The sequence below is a fragment of the Phaenicophaeus curvirostris genome, chromosome 5 (assembly GCF_032191515.1).
Source record: "Phaenicophaeus curvirostris isolate KB17595 chromosome 5, BPBGC_Pcur_1.0, whole genome shotgun sequence".
NCBI classification, from domain to species: Eukaryota; Metazoa; Chordata; class Aves; order Cuculiformes; family Cuculidae; genus Phaenicophaeus; species Phaenicophaeus curvirostris.
In genome coordinates, this window is record NC_091396.1 from 40,192,662 (window position 1) to 40,208,756 (window position 16,095).

At 40.3% G+C, this 16,095-nt stretch overlaps 1 protein-coding gene across 11 annotated transcripts in view; it reads right to left on the reverse strand.

The window, feature by feature from the left end:
- The window catches only part of HECTD1 (HECT domain E3 ubiquitin protein ligase 1), a 59,511-nt gene extending 55,458 nt beyond the window's left edge, over positions 1 to 4,053 (reverse strand). For 5 of the 11 annotated variants that reach the window (XM_069858361.1, XM_069858363.1, XM_069858360.1 and 2 more), the window contains exons 1-2: positions 3,901 to 4,052; positions 1,861 to 2,157 (exon numbers count right to left, since the gene is read on the reverse strand). In XM_069858361.1, the coding sequence (XP_069714462.1) occupies positions 1,861 to 2,000 (140 nt within the window). In that variant the 5' untranslated portion in view covers positions 2,001 to 2,157; positions 3,901 to 4,052. Of the gene's footprint in view, positions 1 to 1,860; positions 2,158 to 3,900 lie in introns of all 11 variants that reach the window. The other 6 variants (XM_069858369.1, XM_069858365.1, XM_069858368.1 and 3 more) reach the window with 2 other exon arrangements.
- Between the last annotated feature and the right edge of the window lie 12,042 nt (positions 4,054 to 16,095).

Below are 16,095 nucleotides of genomic sequence, written 5' to 3' on the forward strand. Positions count from 1 at the left end.
TACTGTGGAACTATCTTCAGTGTATTACTAGTGCCATTGAAAAGTAGCAGTTTTAACTTTATTGTACTACCTAGAACAGGCAGGGAATCCTAATAACTTTTTCCCAATTTACACCTTGTTCTCTTCTGTTTGTCTCTGAGGGAAGCTCCAAGCAGCAAAAGAGAGCAACAACTTAGAAGACCAGTAAAATTAAATAATACCAAGGCTCAAAACAAAAGTTAAAATACCAAATTTTTTAAAATTTTAGAATTTTTTAAAATATAAAATTTTAAACATTTCTTCCTTCAGATATAAAAGCTAATTTTAAAGCCGTAACACTTCAATAAGACAGCATTCATTATCTATACTTTAAGAAAAAAAAGCACTTGGACAATTTAATTCATTTATATTGAGGTGAAAGTCTGTTCTAAATAAATGCCTAGAACCCACAACTGGTTCATGTTTTTAAAGTCCATGTTTCATTCTTGATCCTCAAATACCCAGAGAATATTCTTACAAATGCATATGCCTAAACTTCTAACGCTGTTTTATACTGAATACACTGAAGGAGGGAGATCGTATAGTTAAGAATGAATTTTTCTGACAAAACTATCAAATTATTTTTTGACAGCAGCAAATTAGGAAGTCAGCAAATCCTCTTCTCTCAGACTGAAAACATAGTGCTCCACCAGTATCAGTACTCCGAGGGACAGATACGGAAGTCAAATGCACCTCCTGAACACGAAGTCTCTTTCAAATCAAAAATTTACCTGTATGCTTGTCAAGGCCAAGAGCAGGCAATTTCAAATTCTAAACCACTGTACAAAACTGCGCTCACCACTGCTTAACTACTATAAATCCAAACTTTAGGGATGTATGAATTTTAAACTTCCTATAATAAAAGCAGTTGTGACAGATAAACAGCTTTCTGGCTTATCTCTTAAAAGCTGTTTTCTGCTTCAAGGCTACAAACGTAAACACTATTACAAACAGCTACTTTCTTAAATGCTTCTAAACCCAAACAGTTAGGAAGCAAAATCTATCAAAAACACACTAGCCATGTTCCAAGAGGCAAAAGAAAGGAAAATGAGAGTAACAATAAAAGATGGGAAAGAGGAGATGCAAGAGCATCAAAGTAAGAACTGGGGAAACAAACTAATAAAAAAAAATACCACCCAAAAACATAAGCAATGTCAGATTTAGAAGTTACGGCTGTTCACACTTTTGTTGCCTTCTTTCCATAGTACTCACAGGCCCTGACAGGAAGCCATGTACCACATGCACAGCAACACCATTAAGTAACAGAAGTTACATCATTTTGTGTTGTGAATAGTATTAAAAGGCATGAGAGCAGAGATTGCGCTATATGAAGTGTACAAAAGGCAATGAGAAGGAGGGTGGCATGAACAGCAACATTCTTCAAAGAAGTGGCAAGATACTTGCATGAACAGTGGTTAATATGTATGATTTTCATTTGGATTTACAGGCCTCAGAAAAAGCTCTCTCTTCAGAAAAGTGTTGCAAGAGTATGTATGCTTAAATATACCTAGCTGATCCTTATAACACAAAAAAAAGTTTTTCTCTACCATTAAAAACAAAACAAAACTCCAACACTTCCACATTGCAACTCTGAATATGTTTTTTTTAAATTAAACCATCAGACCATGGGTCAGAACAGGCACTGTGTATCACTCACACGACACTGTTTTTAATCAGGCAACAGTTCTTAACCCAACAGGAACAGAAACTCTTCATTTCAGTGACCTATGCTAAAGTTCAGGCTGTAAAACCATTTTTGAGGCTGAAGGTTTCTAGGAATATTATATACAGCTACAGAGAGAGAAAAACAACATTCCACAAATGAAAGCCAAAACTACTTACGTTTCAAAACAGCGATCCACATTGTCTGACATAAGAAGTAGCATGCATAGCTGTTCCAGTGCTATTAGCTGCATGTCCCTTTCATCTCCTTGCCCCATCTGCAGCCATTCCAGCAACGTGTCTGGGTCCACATCTGCCATGGTCTTTTTTTTTTTTTAACCAGAAAAAAAAACCAAACAAAACCACCTCTGCTTAAATTAAGAAGTACCAAAAATATCCTTTAATTGTTCAAGCCACAGTAACTTCAGCACTATTAATATCTCTCTTCAGCCAGCCCCAGGCTTTTGCAGTTTACACCTGGAAAGAAAAAGGGAAAAAAAAAATTATTACCACCACAATCCTGTATTTAAACTTTTTGGATCTGCACCTCTCTGAAGTGTATAGGACATTTTTGGGCTGACATCAAGGAAATTTACCCATATTTTACCAGTATTTTTTTTCCAAGCTTTTTACATGAGTAAATAGTAATAAGTCTGATCAGTTCCACTGGAAAAAAAACTCTAGTTCCAGCTGACAATCAAGCAAGACTTGGAGCCCATTCTTATTTACAAGACAATTCAAAGTTAAAACTCAAGTAGAAAAACTGTGCTTAACCTTTCTGTATATTCTCAGAACTTATATAAAGACAAATAGTGCTGTCTTGCCTCTCCTCTTTGGTTTATTATCACTTTATTATAAAGTGTTCAACTTTCTGAAAGACAGATTACCTCCTAACTTTGAATACAGAGAGACATCAAAAGTTACATCTCAAATACAAACACAAAACAAAAGGGATTTGTTTACCAAGCTCATAGATAAATATGAAATGCTGGACAGTGTCCCCACAAGCCGAGGGGGCAGAAGACTGATCTGGACAAAGTCTGCCTACATGTTTACTCGCTGCTAATGAGTTAATAGTTAAAAAATAACTCCACCAAGGGCATATTGAATCATCGTATAGTTAGGGTTGGAAAGGACCTTAAAGATCATATAATTCCAACCCCCCTGCCATGGGCAGGGACACCTCCCACCAGACCAGGCTGCCCAAGGCCCCATCCAACCTGGCCTTGAACACCTCCAGCGATGGGGCAGCCACAGCTTCCCTGGGCAACCTGTGCCAGGGCCTCACCACCCTCAGTGTGAAGAAATTCCCCCTTATGTCTAGTCTAAATCTGCTCCTCTCCAGTTTATAGCCATTGTCCCTAGACCTATCACTACAAGCCTTTGCAACCAGTCCATCTCCAGCCTTCCTGTAGCCCCTTCAGGTACTGCAAGATCCCTATAAGGTCTCCTTAGAGTCTTCTCTTCTCCAGGCTGAACAACCCCAAAACGTACAAAAGGAAATCAGAAACCAACATTATATGGAGAAAGACACACCGAATCAGTACTGCTGTTTCACAAAAGCTTTGAACTAAAAGAAATAACAAAACATAAGTATGACAGATACAGGGTTTTTATAATTTAGGAGCATAATAACACCATAGATCACTGGACTGCTGCTCACCACTTACAGAATAATAGAATAGTTAGGGCTGAAAGGGACCTTAAAGATCACCTACTTCCACCCGCCTGCCACGGGCAGGGACACGTCCCACTAGATCAGGCTGCCAAGGCCCCATCCAACCTTAAATTATCGCCGCAGTCTTGCTATAAGAAGGGACCGAAACGTAACTAAATTCACGCTCTGCGCTTCGAACAACGCCTCTGGTCCTCCGAGCTGCTTTTTACAGACTTCCTTTCCTGTTCCAAAGCCGAATAAAACTACTTCCAGCCAGCACGGGCGGGATCACAGCGCATTCGATCTTAACGCGACCGAATTATTAACTTCGGGGGGGAGGGAGTAGAGGAGGAGGGGAAAGCAGGGGGCGAAGCAGCGCCGGGGAGAGGCAGGGCGAGCGGGACGCAGGCACCTGCCGTTCCGGCGGGGACAGCCGCGTATCCGGGAGCGGGGAGAAGGCGCCGGGGCTCCCCCCGCCCACGGGGACCCGCCGGGCCCGGGCGGCGCTGCAGGCCTCACAGGGCCGCCCGGCCGGGGGAAGCGCCGCCCGCCCCGCCGCTCACCTGGGCCTACGTGGAGCCGCCTCGCCGGAGCCGAGCCCTCCTCAGCGCCGCGGGGAGACGGGCAGAGCCGCAGGGAGGAGGAAGAAGAGGAGGAGAAGGCCCGGGCCCGGCGGCAGGCGGCGGCCGGCGGCATCCATGGCGCTCGCCCGGCACGGGATTGGTGGGAGGAGGGGAAGGAGCCGCGGCCGCGGGGGGCGGGGCTGGCGGCGCGCGCGGCCGCGGGGGGCGGGGCTCCCGGCCCCTCCCGCCCCTTCCCGCCCCGCGCGCCGGCGGCCCCGAGGGAGGGCGGGAGGGGGCGGCCCGGCGGGCGAGGGGCTGGGGTGGCGGAGAGGGGTCTGTGTGTGGTCCGTAGAGTCATAGCTGAGGCTGGAAGGGACCTTAAAGATCATCTAGTTCCAACCCCCCTGCCATGGGCAGGGACACCTCCCGCCAACCCAGGCTGCCCAGGGCCCCATCCAACCTGGCCTTGAACACCTCCAGCGATGGGGCAGCCACAGCCTCCCTGGGCAACCTGTGCCAGGGCCTCACCACCCTCAGTGTGAAGAAATTCCCCCTTATGTCTAGTCTAATCTGCCCCTCTCCAGTTTATAGCCATTGTCCCTAGACCTACCACTACAAGCCTTTACCAGTCCATCTCCAGCTTTCCTGTAGCCCCTTCAGGTACTGGAAGGTCCCTATAAGGTCTCCCTGGAGCCTTCTCCAGGCTGAACAACCTCAACTCTCCCAGCCTGTCCTCGTATGGAAGGTGCTCCAGCCCTCTTGTCATCCTGGTAGCCCTCCTCTGGACCAGTTCCAACAGCTCCACATCCTTTCAATGCTGAGGATTCTGGAACTGCACACAATACTCCAGGTGAGGTCTCACAAGAGAGGAAATGAGGGGCAGAATCACCTCCCTCACCCTGCAGGCCACACTTCTTTTGATGCAGCCCAGGATATTGTTGCAGGTCATTCATTTCTGCCTATTTACTTCAGTATTTTTATATTGGGGGACGAGGTGGGTTATACCTCACAGCATCCACTCTTGCAAACACTTGAATCGCCTCCTATAAAAGGCGTGGTGGGAGACGGGTATCACAGAGTACGTTTTAGCTTATCCTTATCCTGCAGTGAATTTGAGATACCAAAAGTGTCCTGTGTGGCTCCAGAAATGATATGCAGCGGAGTAGCCTGTGCCACACATGCTGCAGAATGCTGTGCAGCTACCTTGCATGTGATCAAAAAATAACCAAAGGAAGCAAACTGTTCTGAATTTAAAATGAAGGGCTGAAAGGACTTCATTGGAATCTACTATAGAGTTAAAATTAAGGACTAAAAGCAGAGGATCTTCAAAATAATTTCCTTCTCTGTAGAAGGACATGCTTTTTTGTAAGGAATTTAAGCCTATTAATATAAGTACAGTAAATAAGATTAAGTACATTTGAATGTCACTCTTACCAACCCCACAGACATTTCCTGTAATTAGGGAGCTAAAACTACATGCTAAACAAAAATGCAGTAGCAGTCGTGCTTGGTTAAAACTTGCCAAATGCAGAAATTTTTATTGTTTGGTGTTGCAATAACGCCTCTGTCTTTATTGCTGCTGTTTTTTTCAGACTAGAACAGTAGTTCCTTTGTCTCTATTTCTGATTTCTAAGGCAGCTTAGCCTTTCTGTATTAACGTATTATGTCTCTCTTAACTGCCACTTGTTCCAGCCCTGCCGAGATTTATGTGTATATCCTTTGCCTATGCTTGTCCTTCAGAGGTCAGTAAGACTTCTTATATGCTTAAAGTTAAGGACATGAGGCAGTAGGAAGGCTGAGTCTGCAATCTTTAAATTTAGAAGCTTGATCTTCTTTCACTTTCACTGTGAAAGCAGCAGAAGAATTAGACCAAACTTACCTCACTCCTGTTGCATGATGCTAGAAGAGTTCCCTTTGTTTTTACTGTGAGGAGAACTTTCAATTAAAGCAACATTATTAATTTCTTCTGAAGACCAAAACCAAATGCTAATTTTCAGTTGTAAAAACCAAAACCTTTGAATTCAAACAGATTTTTAACTCTTTTCACATAGGCTGCAGTTGCTTGTTCAGGTATCTTTGGACAGATGTAGGATTATCCATGGAGAAGAAGAGGCTATTAAAATATAAATCAATTTAGGAACCAGAGCAAAAGTTTAAATGTTGCACATGTGAAGAATACAAATAATGATTTTTTTTGCCATTTATTAGGAGTGCAACACTTAAAAATACTGGTAATGGCTTTCAGTGCTGTGCATATTTATTTTTAAATGGAAAAAAACATAAATACCCAATTTGCTGTATCTTATATTTAAAGGAAATATATCAAGTCATGTATTGCATCTTTAGTCACAAATTAGGAATATTTTTCATTCTGGTACATTTGTAATATTTGGGAGTTTGCTAGTGATTTTTGTTCTTCATTGTGAGATTTCTTCTCCCCAGAGTGAATTTGAAAAAGAAGAAATGATCCACTGACTAGATAATCTCTGCTTTATTGATTCTATGATTCTTACAATATATAGGTTCCTGGTCTGATTAATACTTTTTCCACTTTGTGTGCTGACTGGGCATTCAAATGATTTTTGGCAGTCAGCAGTGTACTCCATTGAAATAAATCACAGCAAGTGACGTTACTGTTTCAGACTCCCTCTGCGTACAGCACTGATACGGACTAGGACTACCTCTTCAGAAGTGACTGTTCTCTACTATTTAGTAAGATGTAAATCACTAGCAAATGAGAGTACAGTTAGCAAACAAGAAAGACGTAAGATATGTATCAGTCATTTTTAGAGAATCTCTCGCTTTCATGTGAATTTTCACATGAACAAAGTTTTGTTCAGACCCCAGAATTTCCAGCCTGTGGTTAGTGCCAGGCCTAAGCGTACTGAGGGTGAATGACTTTGCGGTGCAGGCAGACACAGAAGGCAAGTTATGCCATCTGTTGAAGTGACAAGTAATGAAGCTTCACTGTCACAGTTGCTTTGAAGAAAGTCATGCTGAGCATTGTGTGAAACTTGCAGAACCAACTGCAGTTCCCCATACTTGTACAATGTACTTGTTACTCATTCAGTTAGAAAATGACCTAAATTCCAATACCAGCTGACACGCAGTTCATGTATGACCTTGGCCTAATCCCTTAATCACTGCATGGCTCTGTTTCCTTCTTTGAGAAAACTGATATAGTAATACTGGAGTCATAAATGTCTTAGTGTTTATGGAACTGTAAGTTGCTGAGACATGTTACTATATTAAGTCTTGTAAAGTACTATAAAACAGAATTCCTTTTTATGACTACACTTGAGCAGACCGGACATGTAAGTGACTGAGGATACTTTGGGAAATTGGGTCACATGGGGTGAATGTAGATCCACCTTTGGGAGTGTGATACTGACAATGACCGTCATTTTTGGTGTGCATTTACCTGAAAATTAAAACTTGAGTTTAAAAGAGAAAACATTGGAACAATTATTGGCATAATGTTATGTCAGGAACACACGAACCACAGAGTAATGTGCCACTGAGGGTAACAAGGGTCGGGGATTGGAGGATTGCAGCTGCAGAGACCTTCTGAAACATATTATAAAGGACGCCCCACTTGAAACAGCTACTCCACAAGAAGACATTGCAGGTGTTCACAATAACAGTTTGATTCTCTTTTAAAAGAAGGCATGTTTGAGTATAAATTGCAGTCTTCTTGAGACGGAGAAAAAAACCCAAATGATTTTTTCACTTATAGCTCAAAGAAAAATAACATTTACTACTTATATATTATATTCAGGCTGGTGTTTTCCATATAGTTTTAGCTGATAGCAGAAGGAAGAGTCTATCATGAATACTGTTGATATCATAGCATGATAGTAAGGATTGTAAACTTCAGATAGGAATGATTGGGCTTTTGCTGCAGGAAACACAAAACTTGGGCCAAAAATCAAACTGAAATAGACCTATAATTCAAACAAAGCCAGAGGCCTCAGATTCCTCTCTGTATTTTTAGCTGATACAGAAGCTAGAACCTAGTATAACCGATGTTTTTGTTAGCCATACAGCTCACTTCTATACACATGCCAAGTTGATGTATCCAAAGAATGGCATTCCTCTTGAGTAAATAGATGAGAGGGTGAGATAAACAGACCTTGAACGCCACCACAGATTTAATTGAGTGGTTTATGCTAAAGGCCAGTGCTGTGTGTGCCCGCCAAATAAAACATGGTAGGGTATTTATGGATTATTTATCCTTTTGCATTAACACTGTTTTCTTTGCCACCCACACAATAATGTAGTAGAAAATACTGAAAGTTCCTCCTCCTCTAGAAACAAAATATGAATAATTCCATGCATGTTTCAATTTCTTGATGGATGTTACAATTTTGAAGAGCAAGTTAATAATTGTTGACAACACATTTCAAAGCAAGGAGTTCAGATATTACGGAAACTTCCTTGCTCTATCAGTTAAGGTTTAGTTTTACAGAACTTGGCTATTTAAACTTATTTACTTCTTATGCATACTGCAAAAATACTTTCTTCTAGAAAACTTATTTTTCTGGAAATAAAACGCAATTGGTAAAAACTTTTTTATAAAAACCCCAATGTTATCTATAGTCTTTTCTTAGCCACTTTACTGTTGCACAAGCCTGGGGAGCACAGACATGGTGTCAACATCTTGACTTTCCAAAAGGACATGCCAGTTTTTTCAGCCCTGGCAGTCCCTGAACAGTTGTGTGCCTGCTGGGATGTGTGATCTTGCGCAATCTGCTGTCACAGGCACTGTGTGAGAGGTCGCCTCTTCGGGAGTCCAAGTGCTGCAATTACACATGTTGATGTGGTGAGCACCGGACTAATGCTGACGTGATAAATGTGTGAGTGTCATGCTGGTGGCTGGTGTTTATGGACGTAGAGGGCTGAGTCATTGCTCTCCTTGTTAGATTCCTCCTCAGGAGAGTGTCAGCTTCCTGGAAGGTTCTTTTCCTCAGAACTGAATGAACAAACACAAAAATGCATATTTTTAAGAAAACTGCAAATACTCCAAAATTACCTTTTCTTCTTTCTGAATTTTTTGTTAAAAATCATATACATTATAGTGCTTTTCCCTAAGTTAACTCACCTATGTGGTTGGGGTTTTTTTGTTTGGGGTGGATTTTTTTAAGTGTGAGTTTACTTTGTTGATGTTCATGTCTGGGGACTGTTGCTTGTAAATATCTCTATTGCTTATAAATACCTAAAGGATGGGTGTTAGGAAGATGGGGCCAGACTCTTTTCAATGGTGCTCAGTGACAGGACAAGGGGCAACAGACACAAACTGGAGCACAGGAAATTCCACCTAAACATGAGAAAAACTTCTTTACTTTTAGGATTACAGAGCACTGGGAAGCTGTGGTGTTTCTTCCTCTGGAATATTCAAAACCCACCTGGTCATGTTCCTGTGCAACCTGCTGAAGGTGACTACACTTCAGCAGTGGCATTGGACTATATGATCTCCAGTGGTCCCTTCCAACCCCAACCTTTCTGTGATTCTTTGATTCTGTGGTTCTGTGAGTGAGAAGTGGGTAAACTTTGTATCACTTAACTCCTTTTTAACCGCAGTTTACCTTCAGCTATATCACAAGTAAATCATCATCACAGCCTGCCTTCACTCATGTCCCTTCCACCTCTGATGGCCAAAGGGAAAGTGATGCAGAAATTAGGCAACGGTTATCTATTTTTTCAAGCTGTTAGCTGTGCCCTGTCCACCATTAACATAGGCAATAGCAGTAAAACCCAATCCCAGACAAGTGGAAGGAGTGATCAGTGGCTCAGATCACAGTATTTCTTACTATTTTTAATGGCACAGACTAAGTTATAACTTTCTGAATTAGACAATTAATCAAGATTGGTATTTGTTCCTCCTAGTTTTACTCCCATATTACAGGAGTAAACCACATGTAATCCTTCCAAGCATCTGATGTGGCTCCCACAGTTTCAATGAAGTATTATAAATTAATTTCCATTATCTGCACTTATGAGAAGAATTATGATTAGAAGAAAGTGTCTTAATTACTAAATTATTTTTCTGTATTCTGGGATTAAAAAAACCCAGCTACTTTGAGTTTTATTGGAAAGAGTGTAATTTTTACAGACTTAAAAACTCACTAATGCCTTTTACTATTGCTGTAATGAAATTATGCTCTATACACCACTGCTGAAGGTCTTGACATTCAAAAACAAGAAACAGTCTCAATCTCCTAAAACCGGAATTTCTGGATTTGTTGCTAATCGGAAAGAGCTACAACCTTTATTCAAATGGGAAAAAATAACATAATATTATGGTGGAGCATGGCAAAGTTCAATGCTAGCACTGTCCTAGAGCACATAAGACGGACAACAAAAAAGTTCTATCATTTACTAATGAGAGAGGAAAGCTTCCTTGCCCCACTATGGGCTCTTATGGAAAATGGGAGAGTACTGTACTTCACCTACTGTTCATTCAGAAAGATAATCTGTGCACTCTGCAGGCTCAATTAAGCCTTAGATTGTTTGTTTTGTTGGAAAGATGTCATTCAAACAACTTAAACCCTTGTCAGAAGTGATGGAATTACTTTATTTGGAATTGTAGTAGTGAGATGAAACCAGTTTTCTGCTGATCCTCAAGTCTATATTCTTGCAAGAAAATAATGCACGTGCTCTAAGAAATATATTACAGGTAGTAAACTGTGTACCTGGTTTTCTCTTCATTAATTTTTAATTAATAAGTGAAGATCACATTTTGCATGTATTAGGATTTGTCCTTCACTGTAACCTTTGGACTTATTCCCAGGCTACAAACTGTATTAAATAGAACTGGCTGAAAATAGGAAAATGATTTTTCAGAGAGACAAAGATATTTTAGTTTCAACAGGGTTGATTTTCATTCTTTGCCCATTGCTAGTGCTGAGGGGAGTCCTATTTTCTTAACTTTGTTTTTCCTTTTGCTACTTTACTTTTTTTGGAGCTTCCTTAATAGAAATGCTTTTTAACAGAGCAAAAATAACCCCCAAAGCTCAGAGCCCTGAAATTCACTGTTATGTTGAATGTAAGGAAAAGGGTGAGAAACACAGCCCTTCTCAGGACACTAAAATTAATTTGTTTCAGTTTAGAAAATGTCTTAGAAGAAGCAGGTTTTGGATGAGAAACTCATGTCTCAAAGGTACTTGTGTCAGGCTGTATTGGATTAAGCAGTACCTCTGGGAGAAGAAAATAAGTGGATATACAATGATGAAGGCTCAAAACATTACCCTTGTTCACTGCATTTCAGGCTGTGACCCAGGCCAATTAAAGAAAATCTTTTTGCTCTTATAGTGGAGAACTTTGTGGCAGAGCTGTATGTTTGTAGGAGAATAAGTGGCCATGGGAGAAAATTGGTATAAATATCAATGTATTGGCCTATGAGCTCTCCATTAAGTAACACAAACATAAGGGAAATTATATTTACCTCTTAAGGCATATAATTTATGGTTATTAACCTATTTTGAAAAGTTTCATCACCTGTGGTCTGAAATCCATATGACAAGTGGGTAAGTAGCACAGGATAAATGATTCATACTCATTTATCTCATTGTACCCTACGTTTTATCTTTTCAACAAACATTGACTTATGCTGCTAAGATTCGATTTCCGTGAACAGGTCACAGATTACTCCAGGTACTGTACAAGATTTTGAATTTGAGTTCTAGCATACTTGGTATCAATACCTTAAAAAATGAGGCTCGCTGTAAAGCAGTAATGATCTATCTAATTCCAGCCCAAGTTGCTGTGGGTAAGTTTTTAATATAGGTGTCCTGTTCGCATAGACTGTTAGTTATGTATGGTAAGACGCAAGCATTATTTTTCTATGCAAGCATATTGTACGTGCTTTTACTATCAGTTCTGTGTTCCAGCGTTAGATTTTTATGCTGTAGAACACTAGCTCATTGGGTCTTTACTGTCTGTATAAATTTCTGTGCAAACACTGATCTCAGTGCACACAGGTAACTTATTAAAATGACTAAGTATTGTGTGTTTAAGCCTCGATCAAAGCAAGAATGTTCTCTACCCATTTTTTTTCAGACTGTGCCAGCCTTAAAATCAGCAGGCCAAATTGTCTTTGTAAAGAAATGCCATTCTACTGAAGTCAATAAGGCCTCACCAGCTTGGGCCAGCAGACAACTTGGCTTAAATACTGACACCTATTACGACAATTTAGCTAAACTGAGTCTCTAGAAATAGAGTTTTGTACAAGATTCTTATCTGGCTTGACATTTTAAGGTGAGACCCAGACACTGAAGCACTTGAATTAAAGGTTTATTTCTAGTTTATCTGCAAAAAACAACCAACCAACCAAACAAACAATGAATCCACTAGAGTCCCTGTCATATGGTAACTCTTGAGTCAAGAATATAGTTCCCTTCTGTAGAATTAAGTTTAACACATCCAGTGGCAGATCTCATCTGTTCATTTAAGGAGCAGCAAGTTGCAGATTCAAAAAGTACAGAGAGCTGATAGTGCATTTGTAGATTTTCTCCTTGTGTTTCAATGGGAAGAAGCATTGAGTTTGCCTCTTGCAAGCTGATTTTGAGGGAGCATCAGATATTTTGATAGAGAAATGTTACCTGCTTACAATTTGTTCTTGTAGTAAGTGCTGCGCTTCACTGATGATGTCAGCAGTTGTTGGTAAAAATATTTGTCTATGTCATTTTCACAGTATCATTTAATGTACAGTTATGTTTGTACATAATTACAGCTCCTTGACTACAACAGTTAGTTTATGTTGCAGACCCTGCTCTGACCCCGATGAGAAAAGGAATAGCCTGGAGCTGCTGAATCTTATGCTAGTGATTCCAAGGAATTTCATAGTGGAGGATTAGTGTCATTGGTAGGATTTTTTAATGTCAAAATGTTGAAAGATCCCATGAGATTCATGACTTGCTGTACATGTGTGATAAAGGACATCTCCAGCCCACAGTTCATAGTAAACAGAAAATTCAGACAAAGGCTACAAAGCAGATCAGAGAATAGCATAGTCCATACTGATAAACCTCTTACTATTTTTACTCTGAAGCCCCATACCCCTGATTCTACATATTAGTGGTCTCCCAACTATATTGAGCTAACTCTTCTCCTTGTGCAAAGAGAGCCAACAGGAAACCAGGACTTCTTCTGCATCTGCAGTCCATATGAAGCATGGCTGCAAGCTAACCTGCATCTTGTAGACCAGGAGAGACCCGTCGAGACAAGCAAGATGCACCCAGAGGGAAGAATTCTGTCTCAGTGCTGGGAAGAAAGGGAGCACAGCTAGAAGGGAGCTGACCTTCTGAGCATCATAGAGTATGAGAGCTGTTTTCCCTATTGAGAAAGTCAGATGACAAATCAAAGCCAGAATCCAGTCCCATCTCCAGGCAGGGGTGGTACCTGTGTCCAGTAAGATTGCCCAACATTTAGCATTACTAGTAATTTGATGGGAAAGTACTAAGCAACATTTTGAGAAAAACAACTGGTTACTGGCCACAGAAGTCATATGCAAAGATACTTGCAAGTTATCTCAAGCAGGTAATCTCAAGAAGCAGGGTTAAGACAGACATTTAGAGGTAAATTGTGCCCTCCATCCCAATCTTGTACCGCATAGGTGTATGAAATTCAGGAAGAAATCAGTAGGTGTATGTGCATGTAACCGTGGGCAGAAATTATGCCAAAACCGCATTTGAAAGTCAGAGACTCCTTCCCATGGTATTAGGCAACGAAGATAAGACTTGCTGTCTTCAGGGTCAGGCACCTCAGGTGCACTTTAGCAAAAACTATACTCTAGCAACAGGATACCCTGTTTAAATAAAAAACTTAATGAATGACCAAGATTGTAGCCCCATCTTCTTTTCCTCTTTACCTTGATTAACAATTCTGGTAGGAAACAGGATCCTGGAGCGATACCTTGCTGTCTCCTAAAATGGTTAGATGATGCAAGTGTCAAAATAGTCTTAGCTGTAAAGTGATACACAACTTTGTCCTATGAGCTGAATGTCTGACTCATTACAGTCTTCCCATAGTAACCCATACCTACTGTAGGATGATTTCCTCTAACACAGCAGTTTTAGACACCTCGCATGGCTGCTTGTGCAGCAGTATTTGGAATTTAGAGTTTGTATAGCTATCGACTCTAATCTGTTAATCATAGCTGATTATTTGTAAAGATATTCCAAACCAAGAGAATTTGAAAACACCATGACTATTACCACACATCTGCATTCATCACATTTAATGAAAAGGTAGTTCATTAGAATTGTACAATAAGGTATGTTGCACATTTGTCGTAAAAAAAAACCCCCACACCCTAGGTTAGTACGTTGTCAATACAGCTGAATTCTGTTTAAGGTGGTGCTGATTCTGTGTTTACGCCAGTTTTGTTTCAATCCCCCCTTCACCATCCTGTAGCAAATTTAAGCAGCTTTCTGCAAGTGGCAGAAGCTGGCACAGTGCTGGTGTGTACTGGCTCTTCCTGGCTTAGCTCAGTCATGCTTGATGCTTTGTGATGTAAGCTTAAATCACAGATGAGGGCTAAACCCAAACCTAATCATTAATAGTAAAAGCAGTCCTGTCAGTACAAATTGTTATGTAGGAAAACATAGAATAGCAGACTATAAAATCATGCAAAACTAATATATCTTGGACTACTGATTCTGAAATATGTAGCTGCATCAGAGAGGGACATTGAGGTCTGATGGCCTTAGAGGTAGCTATAGGTAAGACTGGCAAGTGAAATAATTAAGTATTTGGATTGATTTTATTTGTGGAAATTAGGTAAATCAACACGATACTTTCAGTATCTTTTCACAGTGCTGCTGCTGGGTTTCCTTTCAGGCAACCTCTGTTCATAGAGCTATTTGACACAGATCAATCCTGACTGGTAAGATGTCTTTTTTTCTTCAGGCCCTTTCATGTCACATATGGAGCATTTCTGGGACTGTAGCAATACCTACTCCACCGTTCTCTTTGCTCCTAGCCAGTCCATGAACTCAACTCTCTTCTTGGTGCAGAGTTTTCATAGGAGTTTAAAAGATTTTTAAGGAAACAAATCTTGGCCTCTCCAATGCCTTAAAGTGTTCTCCAAAATGATAACTTACAGGGAGAAAATAGTTCCATCCTTCGATCAAACCTCTGCTATGTCACCCTTCAAATGACAGATACATCCTACATATAAACTTCTTTTATTAACATCAAGCAGAACTGACAGGAGGAAGCCAGGAGTATCAAAGTACCTCCACCATCTCACAAGCAAACCTAAGTACAAGTTTTCTGCTGCCACTAAATCCATAAGCTTCTGCTTCTCCTCCTCTCCCAGAAGGATAATCTATCTGTTGGTCCATACAGTAGCTTATGTACTGGAGATAGCAGTGCAGGATGCACCCACCTGATAGACAATAGCAAATACTTCTCAAAAAACCCTAAACCACTTAGAAACCAATGATATAACATTTCTGAAAATTAGACACCTGTACCATTTTTGTTTCGTTTAGACATGTTGCCATATCTAAATTCAATTTGCAGTAAGTTCAGATTTTTCCTTTGCAGTCTGTCCAATCCTTTTTCCTCCTTTTCTCCCATTTTTACTCCATACCAATGTTTACATGCAAATAAACTTGAAACTCTATGAAATTCTCATATTTTAAATCCAGGTTTAGCTACCAAAATGTTTGGATTTTATTTGAGTGTTGTGTAGGCTGTTGTTTTCAGAGCCATTGAATCAGAATGCTCTTTGCTGGATAACCTTATGCTCATCCTCATGGCAGAGTTCAGATCAGACCAGAAGATGGCTGAGGAAAGCAAGAAGTGATGGGCCTAAATGAAAAAAAAACAAACCAAATAATACATTTTTGCCTGTTTCAATATTAAACCAGTTCTACAAACTTCACCTTGGAAAACAATGAATATCAGTGACTGATCAGATATCGTGAATACTTGAGAAAATGTAAAAAGGTTAAGTTAATCTCATAACCATCCTTTCACAAAACCATCCCATTTGTCTTTTTTGATTCTACAGTATTTTGAACAAGAAGTGGACTAATGTGATAATTAGACCAGAAACAACTCAGGGAAAAAAAGCTTATGTAAACAATTTACCTTATTGTGATAGGCATTCAGATTTCTCAAATTTACCAGTGACGTTGTCCAACAGTTATTAAATATTTTGAGGTTTCCAGTGATGTTTTCAGAATA